This window comes from Bactrocera dorsalis, chromosome 2, assembly GCF_023373825.1.
Source record: "Bactrocera dorsalis isolate Fly_Bdor chromosome 2, ASM2337382v1, whole genome shotgun sequence".
In the NCBI taxonomy this organism is placed as follows: domain Eukaryota; kingdom Metazoa; phylum Arthropoda; class Insecta; order Diptera; family Tephritidae; genus Bactrocera; species Bactrocera dorsalis.
The window spans coordinates 39,776,728-39,792,932 of NC_064304.1; the positions used below are offsets into that span (position 1 = coordinate 39,776,728).

The 16,205-nt window shown below is 35.1% G+C and overlaps 2 protein-coding genes across 2 annotated transcripts in view; both read left to right on the top strand.

Moving 5' to 3' along the window:
• Positions 1-5,114, top strand: part of LOC105222147 (uncharacterized) — a 50,017-nt gene extending 44,903 nt beyond the window's left edge. The window contains exon 5 of the transcript XR_007421504.1: positions 4,988-5,114. The gene's annotated coding sequence lies outside the window, so the exon portion shown is untranslated. The remainder of the gene's footprint in view (positions 1-4,987) is intronic.
• A 2,868-nt stretch (positions 5,115-7,982) lies between these two features.
• On the top strand, positions 7,983-15,269 carry LOC105224613 (uncharacterized). The gene is made up of 4 exons (XM_049449735.1): positions 7,983-8,145; positions 12,869-13,067; positions 13,165-13,480; positions 13,952-15,269. The coding sequence occupies exons 1-4, from the start codon at positions 7,983-7,985 to the stop codon at positions 15,173-15,175; spliced, it is 1,902 nt and encodes a 633-aa protein (XP_049305692.1). The 3' UTR covers positions 15,176-15,269.
• Positions 15,270-16,205: the final 936 nt, after the last annotated feature.

Here is a 16,205-nt window from a genome sequence, read left to right on the forward strand (position 1 = left end):
GAGCCTCATCGCTGAACAAAATTTGTCGATAAAAAAGCGGATTTTCTGCCAACTTTTCTAGGGCCCATTCACTGAAAATTCGACGTTGTGGCAGATCGTTCGGCTTCAGTTCTTGCACGAGCTGTATTTTATACGGTTTTACACCAAGATCTTTGCGTAAAATCTTCCATGTGGTCGAATAACACAAACCCAATTGCTGCGAACGGCGACGAATCGACATTTCACGGTCTTCAGCCACACTCTCAGAAACAGACGCAATATTCTCTTCTGTACGCACTGTACGCATTCGTGTGGTTGGTTTAATGTCCAATAAAGTAAACTGAGTGCGAAACTTGGTCACAATCGCATTAATTGTTTGCTCACTTGGTCGATTATGTAGACCATAAATCGGACGTAAATTGGATTCGAATAATATTTGGTCATAAGGTGGTATACTTCAAAGGAATTATTAGTGAAAAGTTTTATCCCGTTATATCAAAAGCTTCCTGATTTGTTTATTCGAAAGTGGAATTTAAAATTGTTTTATGTAAAAGGTAGACGTGATTGTGGTTCGATTTCATCCATTTTCACATTGTGACATAGAAATATCAGAAAAGTGTCAAATATAAGTTTAGTCGAAATCGTTCGGTCTGGTTCTGAGGTATGGGATTTCTCCAAAAAATGCGCGGAGGTAAAATTTAATGTCTCTTCATTCATTTCATTTATTGTGACTTTTTGCCGTTATATGGGGAGAAAGTTATCATCCGATTTCATTCATTTTCACACTATTGGTAGGTCCTCTGGGTAATTTGGTTGTCCTAGCTTTAGGAGATATGTACATTTTTGAGGATTTTTTTGGGAGGGAAAGAAATGATTGATTAAAGCGAAATTTCTGGGGTTTATAGTTATAATTTACACAAATTTCACAAATTTTTAGGATAGGAAATCTTTGATATTCTGCCTTTGGGAAGCAATGGCCCGATGCATCTTTCCCCAAATTCTGTACGACGTTTAGTTTCTTTTCTCTCCCGCCCGCCAATTAAGAAAAATCGTAAAAATGAAAAGCCGAGAAATCGCGCGTCAAAGTTTTCGCTTGCTGCCCAATAATTTCCTTCTAGCTTCGAAAATATTTCGAATTTACATCTGTGACTTTGGGGATATATTCTTAGATTATTTTTAAAGCGATTTAAGCAAAAAATAGATCGATTTTTTGAAGGTTCTAAAGCAGGCTCCCCTCTTAAGCAGTGGCCCGATTACATCTATCCACGAATTTTCCTTGCGCTAAGGAGCCCGGATATCAAGTTTCATCAAGATATCTCAATTTACAGCTTGCACGATCGGACGGACAGACAGACAGTCAGTCACTCGGATTTATATAACCCTATATTTATCTCGCATAGTTTTCGAATAGTTTTAGTTTAGATAGGTACAACCAAAAAATCCTCGCTGGTTCACTAACTTAATATCGCAATGAATACTTCAAACTGCAAGGGAACTTGGGCCCAACATTTGGCGAAGGCGTAAGTGCCAATTGTAGACACAATTTATGTTTACATACATACAAGTATTTATCTTTTCGTATGAGTTCAAGTTTAATATACCATACATAATAATATACCATACATAAGGAACCACATACATCCTTTAAATGTAAAAAAAAAATTGTTATATTAAGGGGTTAGGGGTAATCAGAATTTTCAAAAAATTATTTTTTTTTGCTTCTCCGTTAAGTGTATTATCTTAAAAAATATTCTCTGAAAATTTCATGTTGATCCGATAATTAGGTTTTGAGTTATTTGACACATAACAAAGAGAGCTCGGGCACTGCAAAGCGCTAGTGTGAAACTTTAATCGCGTTTTTTTTCAAAACTATGCTTTTGAATCGGTGACAACTGTAACTCGAAAAGTGCCCGGTAGAAATGAAATTTATATAGCTTTTAGAATACATAATAAAGTCGGGCCTGATCGAAGGATTTTTGTTTTTCGAAAATTTAGATTTTTTAAGACCTATTAACTGTTAATTTTTTCCCAAAAATTTAGAAAAAAATTTCCTGAGGCCGCCATTTTGTTAATTTTTGAAAAAAAAAAATCCTTCAATCAGGACCAGGATTATCTATTTATAAAACTATCTTTTTTTGTCCAATTGATTTTAGATGAATCTCCAAGGACTTATGGTTGTCACCGCAAGTACCTTTTTTGGGACTTGGTCAACACAAACCACTAAATATAACTTCTGAAATTATTATTTTTTTTTTTTTTGAAATTTTCGTGCCTTCAAGTCAACACATTCTGTAATAATGCCATATTACTACTTTTGTAAAATAACACGATTTAGTAGAAAAAAAAATACTGAAAATTCTCATTTTTTTCGTGCCTCTGACTACCCCTATCCCCTTTAGCCAGGACGACTAGCTTTAAGTAAATATATTTAAGAAAATATTCAGTAAATAATAAATGTGAATTTGCGAAGTAAATATTTTATCAAAACTATTCAAATAATAATATTTATAAATATGTATCTGTTGAAGTAGTCTTTTGAGTATACCTGCAAAAAGCAAGAGTTACCGGCCCTTTATTCCGCCCTCTTTTTAACCGCAAGCGACGGTTAACACTCAAATAGTATTTCTTATTAAAAAGTTTGTCTGGTCGGAAGAAATTTGGAGTGTTCGATAATCGAAATAAATTGTAAACATCACTTGATTTTTGGCCGGCTTTAACGTGTTTTATCGGTTTCGGCTCATCTTTGCCACAATATTCGGCCGATTAAGAATTAATGTTTCGGGATCTCGAGCATATGTAGGTTCAAGACTATACTTTTTATGATATCCTGGTAGTCGAAAAATATTGTTTCACAGACGTTAACGCGACACTGTTTTTCGAAAAAATTAAGTGTTTTGAAACTAATCATGCTTTCACATTTCTTGGGTCCAATTGATCTTCTTTTTGTTCGAAATTTAAGTTGAAAAGTCTTACTATTTTTTGCCCACTTGGGTTTTTGGCTTAAAGTTTAATTAAATATCTATACTAATATTATAAAGCTGAAGAGTTTGTTTGTTTGAACGCGCTAATCTCCGAAACTACTGGTTCGAATTGAATAATTCTTTTTGTGTTGGATAGTGCATTTATCGAGGAAGGCTATAGGCTATATAGCACCACGCTGCGAAGAAACAGTGGTAAATGTGTAAAAAACGAGGGAAATTATTTATCTTTGAGGGCTTCCGTTCCTTGCGCTGCGAAAGCGGTTCAAGATACACAAAAGTTTTGTATGAAAGAATTATTTCTCTTTTAATGATCTAAATAAAAGTCCGTGAGTACAGTTTTTGTGATAACTAATTTGGTCGAAATTATATGTTAGAGTTGTAATAACATAATAATATTAATTTCTCTATATTTATTGTTATTTTCTTCTGTCGTTACATGCAGTATAAAACTATTCAAATTTTTGAGGTAATCCGTAATTTTTGTGGTTAGCAGTCATTTTATTATTTTAGACCTTACTCGCTGATGTTAATTCTTACTCTGCTTTTCTTAGAAAATGCCTCGGAAGCGAAAATCTGGTATATCCAAAATGGCATGGTAGTTTTATTGACTGGTGATTTCCGTCAAACCCTCCCAGTAATTCAGAGGGGGACACCAGCAGATGAAATTCAAGCGTTCATTAAATCATCACGCTTATGGTCGGCAGTTGAAAAACTCCGCCTGAAAACTAATATGAGAGTGGATCTTCATAATGACATGCATTCAGGACTTTACGCAGAAATGTTGTTGAAAATTGGTGATGGTTGTTTAGCTGTTGACGTTGAAGGCTATATATTAATGTCAAGAGAATTTTGTAATTTAGTAGAAAGTGATGTGGATTTCATTGCTAATGTTTTTCCGGAATTGCAGCAAAATTTGTTTAGTGATCAGTGGTTGTGTGCAAGAGCAATATTAGCACCAAGAAATGAAATAGTTAATATGATCAACACTGATATTTTAAACGAGGTTCAAGGAGAAATGAAGGAATATTGTTCAATGGATACGGTACTAAGTACTTCATATCCTGTGGAGTTTTTAAATTCACTTGAACTATAGGGTGTACCGTCACATAAACTTCAATTGTAACTAAATGTACCAGTAATGCTTATGCGAAATCTAGATGCTCCTCTGCTATGTAATGGAACAAAGCTTCGGATAACAAAATTGGGACAGAACATACTTGGTGCTACTATTTTAACAGGTGTCGGTAAGGGAAATATTGTTATAACACTTCGGATACCAATTATTCCCACTGACTTTCCATTCAAATTTAAAAGAGTTCAGGTTCCTGTCAAGCTAAGCTTTGCTGTTACTATAAACAAGGCACAAGGACAACCATTACTGGTAGAAGGAGTGCATTTAGAAAACCCATGCTTCTCTCATGGTCAACTTTATGTAGCCTGTTCACGTGTATCTAATGCCCAGAATTCACACATATTTGCACCCGACAGGAAAACTTATAACATGGTCTGCAAAAATATCCTAGATTAATACTTTGTATTTAATTTTTTTAAATTGTTAGAATTCAGAATTATTTATTCTTGTTACGGTGAAATATATTTTAACATTAGTTGTTGCATATTTTAAGGTGTTGAATCTTCATTGTCTGTAGGAATTTTTAAAAATTGTTGATCTCAGCCAAGCAATAAAATTTAGTTATCATTTTGAGTCATTTTTATTATTATACCCTTACCCTTTATCTCTCATACTTATTTAATGGCTCTACTGCGGGCGAAGCCGCGGGTAAAAAGCTAGTATCGTATAAGTTTCGAAGCCAATCCGGAAAAAGCGAGATTTCAGGCTACGGTCGTTTATAATATAACAACAAATACAATCAAAACAGACGTGGAAGATATCTCGCGTCTGGATTCGTATGCAAAAACTTCCAACTGCATTGATTTGAAAGAGGAAAAGAAATATTGCATTTGTAACAAATAATGCTACGAATACGATTCGAGAAAAGCTTCGAATAGTTTCAACCTCCAAAGAGGTAAAAGTGGATGCGAAATTTATAATTGTAAATAGTAATTTTAAAACCTTATTAACTAAGTACTTAGTTTTATTATATTTTTCATTTATATTTATTATGGAGAAATACATATTTTGTAATACTGTTATGGTTTTGTTTTCGTCGCGACGATGTTAAACCAAATTTAACATTTGAAAAAGGTTAATTATTTGTAGAACCAAACGAAGTAATTTTATGATGCTACTCTCATAGAACAAAACTGTTGGCTGTTCCGATCTTTGCAAGCTCCTCTTGGAGCGAATTTTTCACCAGCAAAATCATTCGCAAGCTGTAAGGTGGATGTACATGAATGTGCCAACTAAGCTCTCAGAGCTTCTGGCGAGTCACTATCGATACGTGTATGGCCTATTGTAACGCATTTCCTAAAATACTATAGTATACATATAACCGTCAATTTTGGCTTGGTCACCCTTTGTACGGACTTACCGCGATTCGATAAAGACCGTTTTCGTTTGCCGTAAACGTAAGTGATCAACTTATTATCACACGTAATTATTCGGATCAAGTGATTGGTTTGCAGCGGTCCATGAGGTCGTTTGCATTAACTTATGGTCCATCGGTACATCGAACTTCTCTTTGCACCACCCTTACTGAAAAGGTTCTAACTTGTTTTTTGACTCGAAAATTTCTATAATTTTATCGATATTTTCGACAAATGGGCTTTTAGAATATTGTACAACTTTGACGTCCAAATTGCCGGAATAGAATGAACAAAACAAAAATTGCATGTGATTGACTGTTACAGTATCAGGGCTATAAACACTATTCACATTTTAAGCCGACTTTCTAATATAGTGAAATATGAAATTATCTTGTAATATGTTGACCACTGCTGTTGCCAATATCTAAACCTAATCGAAATAATCGGTTATATATCTTTAAGTCCGTTTGCGATACGAGAGCTGCTATATATATTTCTGGCCTAATAATGAAAATAGGAATATTTATCAACGAAAATGGTTTTATTGTTTTTCAAAATATTCTCCATCAAGATTTACACACTTTTGCATGCGCTCAAACCAATTTTCGAAGCACTTTTTCCACTCCGATTGAGACACCTCCAAAACATGGTTTTTGAATGCAGCAACAGCAAGACCTCGCATTGTCATGGTGCACAATGATTCGTCTTCTCTTGTTCGTTTTTCGAATTTCTCCGAAGACTTCAGGCAAACAAATGATGGTGTACCACTCAGAATTGACCATCCTACGTTGCTGAAGCGGAACAGTCGCCACGTGACCAGTTTTGCCGAAGAAACAGGCGACCATTTTCTTCAAAGTGCTTCTTCCACGAACAACTTTCGTTGGATTTGGTTCGTCTTGGAAGACCCACGCGGTCGATTGCTGTTTTGTTTCGGGCTCATACGCATAGATCCATGATTCGTCACCTGTGACGATCTTATAAACGTCTTTTGAAGCACCGCGATTGTATTTTTCCAGCATTTCTTTACACCAATCCACACGAGCCTTTTTTGAGCGATTGTCAAATTGTGCGGAATCCAACGAGAACAAACCTTTTTTACGGCCAGGTGTTCATGCAATATCGAATGTATGCTGATAGGAGAAATGCATAGGCATGCCTCTATCTGAAGGTATATTACATCACGGTCTTGCATTATCAGTTCACGTACGGCATCGATGTTTTCTGGTACAACGGCTGTTTTTGGACGACCTTCACGCAATTTGTCTTAAAGCGAGCGTCGGCCACGATTGAATTCGTTGTACTAGTTTTTCACAGTACTATAGGATGGTGCTTCATAGCCATACAAAGATTTTAGTTCATCGATGCACTCTTGTCGTGATAATCCACGTCGAAAGTTGTGAAAAATGATCGCACAAAAATGTTCACGAGTTAATTCCATTTTTTGGCCGAGATGAATTTTTTAATTCCCTGTAAATAAAACAATTCACTATTAAATGACAAAACGTTCTGAGTGATGTTATGCTAAAAAATGTCAAACTTTTCAATGGAAATGTCAGATTGCACCTGGCAACACTTAGTGTTGCCTAGGCCAAAAATATATATATAGCAGCCCTCGTATTTAGCCTCCATATTTGACCTGGTATATGTGTTCCTGGGATTTCGAAAATTTCAATAAAGAAATGAGTAGGCATTTTAGTGTTCTGTGAGTGCAGTCTTTGAAAGGTATACAAGTATTTAAAGCTGATATAGTAATCTCCAAAAGGATGCATCGTCGTTTCAAAGTATAAAAAAAGTATAAAGTAAGTCAATTAATTTTTTTACAAAAAAAAAAAAACACCTGCTTTGACAACATTTGCGCACAAGAATCCAAAAATAAAAAAATAACTGCTAAACAAAGCCTAAATAGAAAAACAAAAAGAGGTGGGTAAATATTTATACCAAATACCAAACATATATAAATAGATGAATAAATATAGCTGCCAGCTGCCTATGGAAATACTTTTGGTTATTGTCTCAGCAGTTAAACCTGGTACTTGTGAACCTAAAATATGGTTAAATAAATGAGTATTTCTAGATTTTAACCTCATGACTTGAAAGCATTTTTCTATAATCATAATGCGGTATATAGTATTATCTCTGATTATAAATAAATAAAAATATTTTTATGTGCATTAAAAGATACACAAGTATATAAGTAGTAGTCGCTAATAAATTGCTCAAATATATTTAGAGTTATTATTAAAGAGGTTGTACTGTAGATTGTAAAGACATGCAAATCTTACTACTCTATTCTTATTCACTTAATTGCCGTTCATAGAATTTTCTATATTTCGTCTTAATTATAAAAACAGCATCATATTGATAAAGTTTCAGTTATAAAACTGAGTTCGACAGAACTATATATAACCTCAATAGTGAATTACAACTATACTAAGGAATTGTAAGAAAGTGAAATAAAAAAAAATAGTTATGAAAATTAAATTACCCAATTTAAAGTGCACCTCACGTGATACTAAAAAATGGCGAAATTTGAAAATGTCAGAACAGTTTGTAACAGTTGCCAAATCTAAACAATTCACGAAGTTCTCGGTGTTGTGTATGCTCATTTTAACATTGCATTTGCTTTACGATCCATTTAGTTATACAACTAATGTGTATCACACAGTACTTTACGGAGTGGATAAAAATGCCAAACACGGTAAGTGTGATCGTAATGTGCTTTTTATTCGTTTTCGAGATATAAAATTTATTAGAATCATAGCACTCAGTTAACAGCATATTTAGTGAGAATGCCTATACAAAAATATTTTGAAGTGGCAGAAAAAGATTGTCTTAAGGGATTACATGGGTTTTGTCGGGTAAAAAATAGCCTTTTTTCAATAACGTTTTTTCATAAAAAAATTAAATATCTTATTAGAATTTTTTATTTTTAATAACATACACTATTAACGAAGAAATCTAAAATTTTTTGCGTCCACGTTGGCGAGATCATGATCTTACAGGATCATCTTAAGTGAAAAAATACGTGTTAAACCTTAACTTAGAACTTGGACAAAGGAAATTAAATTAAAAGTGGATTTTTGGCAGACATTTTTCAAAAAAATGAAATTTTTTTCAAATAATTGTTATCGAAAATAATTCCTTTGTCCAAGTATTTAAGAATTGTATCTCAAAGACCTGTGTAAAATATGATGAAAATCGGCTGAGTAATTCTCTAGAAATTTTGCCAACGACTTCAAAAACACAGTTTCGAGAAAAACGCGTCTAAAGACGGCGCAATTAGCCTAATTAGCCTCGAGTGCACAAGTTCTTAAGGCTGCTCTCCGAACCTATTACTGGGATCAACTTGAAAGCTTAGCTTAGCACAATAGTCTATTGGTGTTGTAGCATTTAATAAGACAATAAAAAAAATGGATTTTTTGAAACCATTAAACCCATGTACCCCTTAACACAAAAAATTATATTTTTGTTTGCAAAAGTCTACACTTTCAAACGTTTTTGGTTTATCCTGAGAACTTATAAAATTTTCTACGTCACTCGGTGTAAAATATGTTGGCATTAACATAATAATGTACAGCTAACATAGTAGCTTAACATGCGTCTGTAAATAGTTTAACATTCAAATGAAATGCGGCCTAGCGGCCAGAACTGAAACTCTACTTTCAACCCACTAACCAACATTAATATAAAAATTGAAGAAAAGTTTTCAGATTTGCAAAACGCTATAGTATATATGTATGTATATATGTATGTGCCAGCCAACAAAGAGCACTAATAGAGCATGCTGTCTAAAGAAGTGTTACTGATACGCCATGTTACACAATATTATTAATTGCAACTATTTTTTTAAATCTAAATCAGCTGTTATATAATCAAAAAATAGTAGATAACTGTTTAAAAAAAATTTAAATTAAATAATGTTTTAACTGTTAGATTTTTATTAGAAAACGTTAATATTATTGAAATCTTCTTTGTGAATAACAAAATATATTTTATTAGTTATTATTTAAATTTGTAGTTATTAACACACAACTAAATATAACAACACATTTTTTGATAGTGAGTTAAAACTTTGACAAATTAGGAAAATATTTATCTTTACTGTTAGGAATTGCGTTATTTAATTCTGAATTTTAGATAAATATTGAAAATGAATATTATAAAGGTGAGCTTCAAAGCCATGTACAATATTTACTTATTACAGACAGATCAAAGAAAACAAATGTTTTCTAATATTAGTTAAAGCATTATATAGTAAACTGTTAAGTGATTTTAAAAGGTATGTATGTTTGTCTTTTCAAAGGCTGGCTTCAAATTGCTTTACCCTTGGCATATTCGATTTCTAAAATTTCTACTAGTTTATACATACAGGCATGGAATTTTACCACAGTGATAAGTATGGCTTATTGTCATTAAGCGACTCACACGCGCCGTTAGAATAAATAATGCATGATGTTGTTATTGTTGTTGCTGTAGCGGCAGAATTATAATGCGTAATGTCGATATGTTTGCTTATGAGAGAAACACGCGTAAGCGTTGGCGATAATGGAGAAAGTTGGAATGACTGCTATCACTAGGTACAGTATGCTTAAGAAGAAAACGGTATTGAAAAAGATACGCGCAAACTCTAATTTACTCGTGATGAAAGCCTCATCCTCTCTCAAATTTAATGAACTCAACGCCCTTGAAATTTTTCCAAACTTCTTGTTATCTTTTTATTTGCTGCGTGTGTAGCACAATTGGGGTTTTCAAATATCCAGAAGCTCTTCCGATTCGCATGTGGATAGATAGCTAAACTGTGTTTGTCCTTCTTTGAATTGAAACACATGTTGTTATTTGCCAATGCCAAACCGCCAATAATTAAATATTGATATTAAATTGTTTGTTTTACTTTCTTTCTTTTAATTTTAATAAGTACTATGTCGTTATTATTTCAACGGTCGTCATTATATATTCCTTCATTCCTTCCTCTTCTTTACGGACATAGACACCGCTTACGCGGTTATAGCCAAGTTAACAACAGCGCCTTAGTAAGTTTTTGTTTTCGGTATTACTAAGTGCAGCTAGGTCTTTCTTCGCCTGTTACCTCTTCCTCTGCTTCCCTTCTATCCGGACAACAGGACCTAGCCAGCGCAGTCGCTGTTTCTTGATTCGCTGAGCTATGTCAAAGTCGCCCCTATCTCGTACAGCTCATTCTTTTGGTGTTGTTCAATGTCAGTTAACAAAGCGTTATTAGCTCTGCGAGGATATCAACTTCAGATATTTAAAATCTACGAAGAGGTAGTGTGTGTCGATCTTCTTTTTACAGCTCTTTTCCAAGATTTGGCGCGTGGTGAAAATCTGGTATAAAGCCACACTGATAAGGTCCAATCAGTTTGGTAACGGTTTTAATCATCGGACGTGCTTTCACTCGACCACATCTTGCAAAGAAACTGATGCATACACCTTGCCAGTTGTTCGCCGCCGTATTTGAATAGCTCGGCCGGTAATCCAACAGCCGCTCCAGCCTGAAGAAATGCTCCCTTCATAACTTCGGTATCCTCTGAACAGCAGCCACTAGCTCACCACTTTTGGTCCTACAAGAGTAAGACCTTCCATAAGTTGCCGCATTTTTTCGTAGACTTTTCGAGCAATACCCTTGCCCGGCAGCTTCTCATACTCACGCATTATTTTATATATGGACAGATATTATGCCGTAAGTACAAACATTTCGCAACACGTGTGAGTAAGAAAACTATCTTAATAATTTTCAGAGTAAAAATATTTCGAAAATACTGGAAACTACCCCATAAATTTCAACCAAAATCGCTGCATAAATCTTGCATATGTTGACCTCGGCGGCGATGAATGACTTTTACCGAAAACTTCGGTCAATTTGGGAAATATATTTATAAACATAGGAGAAAATATTTTTCGATAAATCTTCTGTCAAAAATGGGTAAAAGCTGATGTGCATATATCCGATTTCCTATGTTACTTTGAGCCCGTTTTAGTAGTCTCAGACTCTCCACCTGACTTTCAGCCACTTATTTAGTTCAAATGTGTGATATTTTGATGAAATTGAGCGGGTATGGTTTCATAACTATAAGGTAGTTTATCGCCTCATATGAATGAAATCGGCCTAATTCTTTGATCAAGAACTTGACTTCATACAACTAATAAATTAAAATTCGTTTCCTCGGTTGAGATGAACTCGCATATATCTCCCAAAGGAAGTTGCCTCAACAAAATTAAGTAAGAATATTTTGGTTAACATCATGCCAATCGGTTGTAAGAATTATGGTACTATCTCGTATATGAAGCAGAAATTATTAATGAAACTAAGTGAGTTTATGACCCTATATTCCAAGTTAATAACATGGAAATTATTATTCCATTTACAATATAGAGTTTTGGTAACAGCTGAAAGCGCTGGCATTACACGCTTATGGTTATTATACAAAAAAAAAAACATTTTAACAACTATAAAACAATAATTTTAATGCGTCTCTTTAGGTCCAGCGCAATCACAATATTACATCCACACTTCGCAATGTTGTATGCCTTATGTGAATCCCTTTTCCGAGGAAGAGCTAAAAATATTTGTACCAGAAAATTATAAATATACTGATTGCACCAACATCGGCCTCAACACCCGCGCCGTTAGTTCTGCTTTCTCCAGACTGGACAAGGAAGCAAAACGAATGGGTCTGGCAGTGAACGAGGGCAAGACGAAATATCTCCTGTCATCAAACAAACAGTCGTCGCACTCGCGACTTGGCACTCACGTCACTGTTGACAGTCATAACTTTGAAGTTGTAGATAATTTCGTCTATCTTGGAACCAGCGTAAACACCACCAACAATGTCAGCCTAGAAATCCAACGCAGGATAACTCTTGCCAACAGGTGCTACTTCGGACTGAGTAGGCAATTGAGAAGCAAAGTCCTCTCTCGACAGACAAAAACCAAACTCTATAAGTCTCTCATAATCCCCGTCCTGCTATATGGTGCAGAGGCTTGGACAATGTCAACAGCGGATGAGTCGACGTTGCGAGTTTTCGAGAGAAAAATTCTGCGAAAGATTTATGGTCCTTTGCGCGTTGGCCACGGCGAATATCGCATTCGATGGAACGATGAGCTGTACGAGATATACGACGACATTGACATAGTTCAGCGAATTAAAAGACAGCGGCTACGCTGGCTAGGTCATGTTGTCCGGATGGATGAAAACACTCCAGCTCTGAAAGTATTCGACGCAGTACCCGCCGGGGGAAGCAGAGGAAGAGGAAGACCTCCACTCCGTTGGAAGGACCAAGTGGAGAAGGACCTGGCTTCGCTTGGAATATCCAATTGGCGCCACGTAGCGAAAAGAAGAAACGACTGGCGCGCGGTTGTTAACTCGGCTATAATCGCGTAAGCGGTGTCTACGCCAATTAAGAAGAAGAAGAAGATTGCACCAACGACGAGGCTTTCATTACAAGCAGCTATCAGCTTAATGCACGACAATACCTTCTACACATGAATATGGAGGCCATAGAGCGAGCCGTTAAACCATTAAATGCCAGTGCCGCAGATGTCCGTTGCTGTTATCGGCAAATTATCAGAGCTGGAAGTGGTGAAACGGCTGACAAAGAGCATAAGTGAGTGGCTTGTATTGAGTATTTTCATACATAATTTTACGAATAATAAGATTTATGAAAGATTTCGATATTAAGTGATAATAATCTTTCTTTGCAGGCTTTTAAATTGCACCACATTTGAACAGGACTTTCTGGTCCCCATAGATATAGAATATATGGTTACTGAGTGTTATATTGACACAAAATCAATTCAAGCGGACGCCTTCTCATTTATACAAACACAAAAGCATTTGAACAGCTCTAAAGCTAGTTCGAATGTTAGAAGTGCGAGACCGTCGACTATAAGAAAGCCGAGCATACTCCTAGTGGGCATTGATAGTATGTCACGCATAAATTTAAGACGCACAATGCCGCTGACTGCTAAGTATCTGGATATAAGCGAGGAATGGATTGAATTTCATGGTTATAATAAAGTAAGTGAGAGTTGTGTACTAGAATTGTGAACTAAGGCTTAGCTTAGTAGATATATGTATTGGTGATTAATATGTTAAAAAATCGGGTCAATACTCGTACTTCCGTATGCCCACATATACCAAATATAAGGATTTTCGAAAGTCCCTTTGATTTTATGCCGAACATATCGGATATCTTAAAACATTTTTGAGAGCGCCTTTTTCTGATAATAATCTGTTCTTGAGCCGAAAAAGGGACATATACTCCGCTAAATACCACTCAATACCAATATGCCTAATACGAGATTTTCAAACTTACTTTTGGCTTTGTAATATTTGTATTGGCCAATCTGTAAGTTATCTTAATGAAAATCTGATGTTTTTGGTAAAAGCCCTCTCTCTATCTCTCTATACTATATCTCTCTCTCTATCTATAATACGAGTAGAGAGCTCATTAATGAATAATTTTTATTTTCCTCTATGTAAACACAGGTCGGTGATAACACTTTTCCAAATTTGATGCCACTGCTAACGTCTTACAATGAATCAATGGCTCATGAGAAATGCAAGCCTACAACGGTAGGCGGACTTAATCAACCCATTTGTAACTTTATTTGGAATAATTTTAAACAAGCCGGTTACATAACGGCATATTCGGAGGATTTGGTGGATATAAATACGTTTAATTGTTTGAAGATAGGATTTGAGCATCCACCAACTGATTATTATCTACGTCCCATGACTTTGGGTATTGAAAAAGCACTGAAAGTAGAATCTAAAGATGGTCTACCATACTGTGTTGGCCGCCGACATTATGCCGATTACATTTTCGATAGTGCATTACAATTCGCGAATGTGTTTACGGAACAACACACCTTCGGACTGTTTTGGATGAACTCATTTAGTCATAATGCTTTCGATACGGCAGCAACAATGGACTTGAAGGTGTTGGAGTATCTTAAGAAATTTAAAAGTGAAGGGGTACTGGAGCGTTCGATCGTGTTATTTTTTTCGGATCATGGTATACGTTCCGGTTCATTGATGAAATTGAAATCTGGCTTCTTAGAAGAACGTTTACCAATGTTTTTCATATCGTTACCACCATGGTATCAAAACGAACATCCAGATTTCTTCAAAAATCTAAAAATTAATCAGCAGCGTTTAACGACACCCTACGACATTTATGCCACACTCAAACATATACTTGAAGAAGCGGATCCTGAAGTACAAGTACCTTATGTCAACGGCTCTACACCTGGTAATAGTATTTTTCGTGAAATACCCGAGGAACGCACCTGTCAGGATGCCAATATTCCCGATCATTGGTGTACCTGTGTACCATATGAAACTGTACCCACAAGCGATGGACTTGCAAAGGATGTAACGGCACTAGTGTTAGACGAAATGAATCAATATCTGGTTAATAAAGATATTAGCGATATATGTGCCGAATTAAAATTAGAAAGGATCAATAGTGTTGAAATGAAAATGATCAAAATACCGAATGAGTCCACATATCGTATAAATTTCGAAGCAAATCCGGAGAAAGCGAGATTTCAAGCTACGGTCGTTTATAATATAACAACAAATACAATCGATACCAAAGTGGAAGACATCTCGCGTCTGGATTGGTATGCAAAAACTGCCAACTGCATTGATTTGAAAGAGGAAAAGAAATATTGCATTTGTAAAAATAACACGACGACAAAGCCATAAACGATAACATATTACTTAGAAGACTGTATGATATTAAGTTATAAGATTCATACTCATTATATGAGCTAAAATTTAAGAACTTTACGAATATGCTAAAAATGACAAAAAAATGTTAAATCCAACTGGAGTTGCTTTTTAATGTACCTACAAATTTGGGATCGGTGTGTCTGGTTAAATGCAGCATTTTTGGGTCATAAATTCAAAACCTCAATGATAATTACAATTTTTCATTCACATGTTCTAGGTTTCGATCGTAATGGTTTTTAGTTTCTTCAGCGAACTTACTTTCTTTTAATAGTGTGAAACAGAAGAAAAACGGATGGAACCAAAGCTGACTGCGGAGTTGGCTTTTACTGCACCTAGCGATAAAATTCAGTGAGAGTTACAGTTTCAATAGTGTGACTGTGTGAGAGTGGTCAAATATATAATATAATACACAAATAATTCCGAAAAACCTTATATCGGATATTAGTTCCAATTTAATGAATTCCTTCTTCAAAATCTCAGATGAGCACAGTTAATGATTAGTTTCAATAAAGCATTCCTAAACTTATGTTGTGCCCCCGGTTATGATGCAGTCTTCATACTAAAACTATCAACCGAAAAATGTTGAGTTGTTCCATAATTACAGCCTTTTCTATCTCATAAACAATATTAATGTAGGCGCAGATGGCTGGATGCTTCGTTTTCATCATTATCACGCTCCTCGCTGTTTCACTGAATATGTTATAATATGTCGCAAAAGTATTTGAGTCTCGAACAAATAAACCTTTTTTAATGAAATTTGTAAATGTTTTAGAACATGTGGGGTCTGTGTTTATATATTTGAGTCTATATTTATAAATTATCATATTTAGCGAAATGCAATTATGGACACAGGTGGACGTCATTTAACAGGTATACTCTTTTCAATTGCACCTCAAACTTATTTACTGAAAAGTATTTACAAAAAATTTTGAAAAGTTTGGGAGATGTTAAGCCCTGTCATGTCTTGGAGAATAGAAAGAGATCAATGAAATGTTTCAGTATA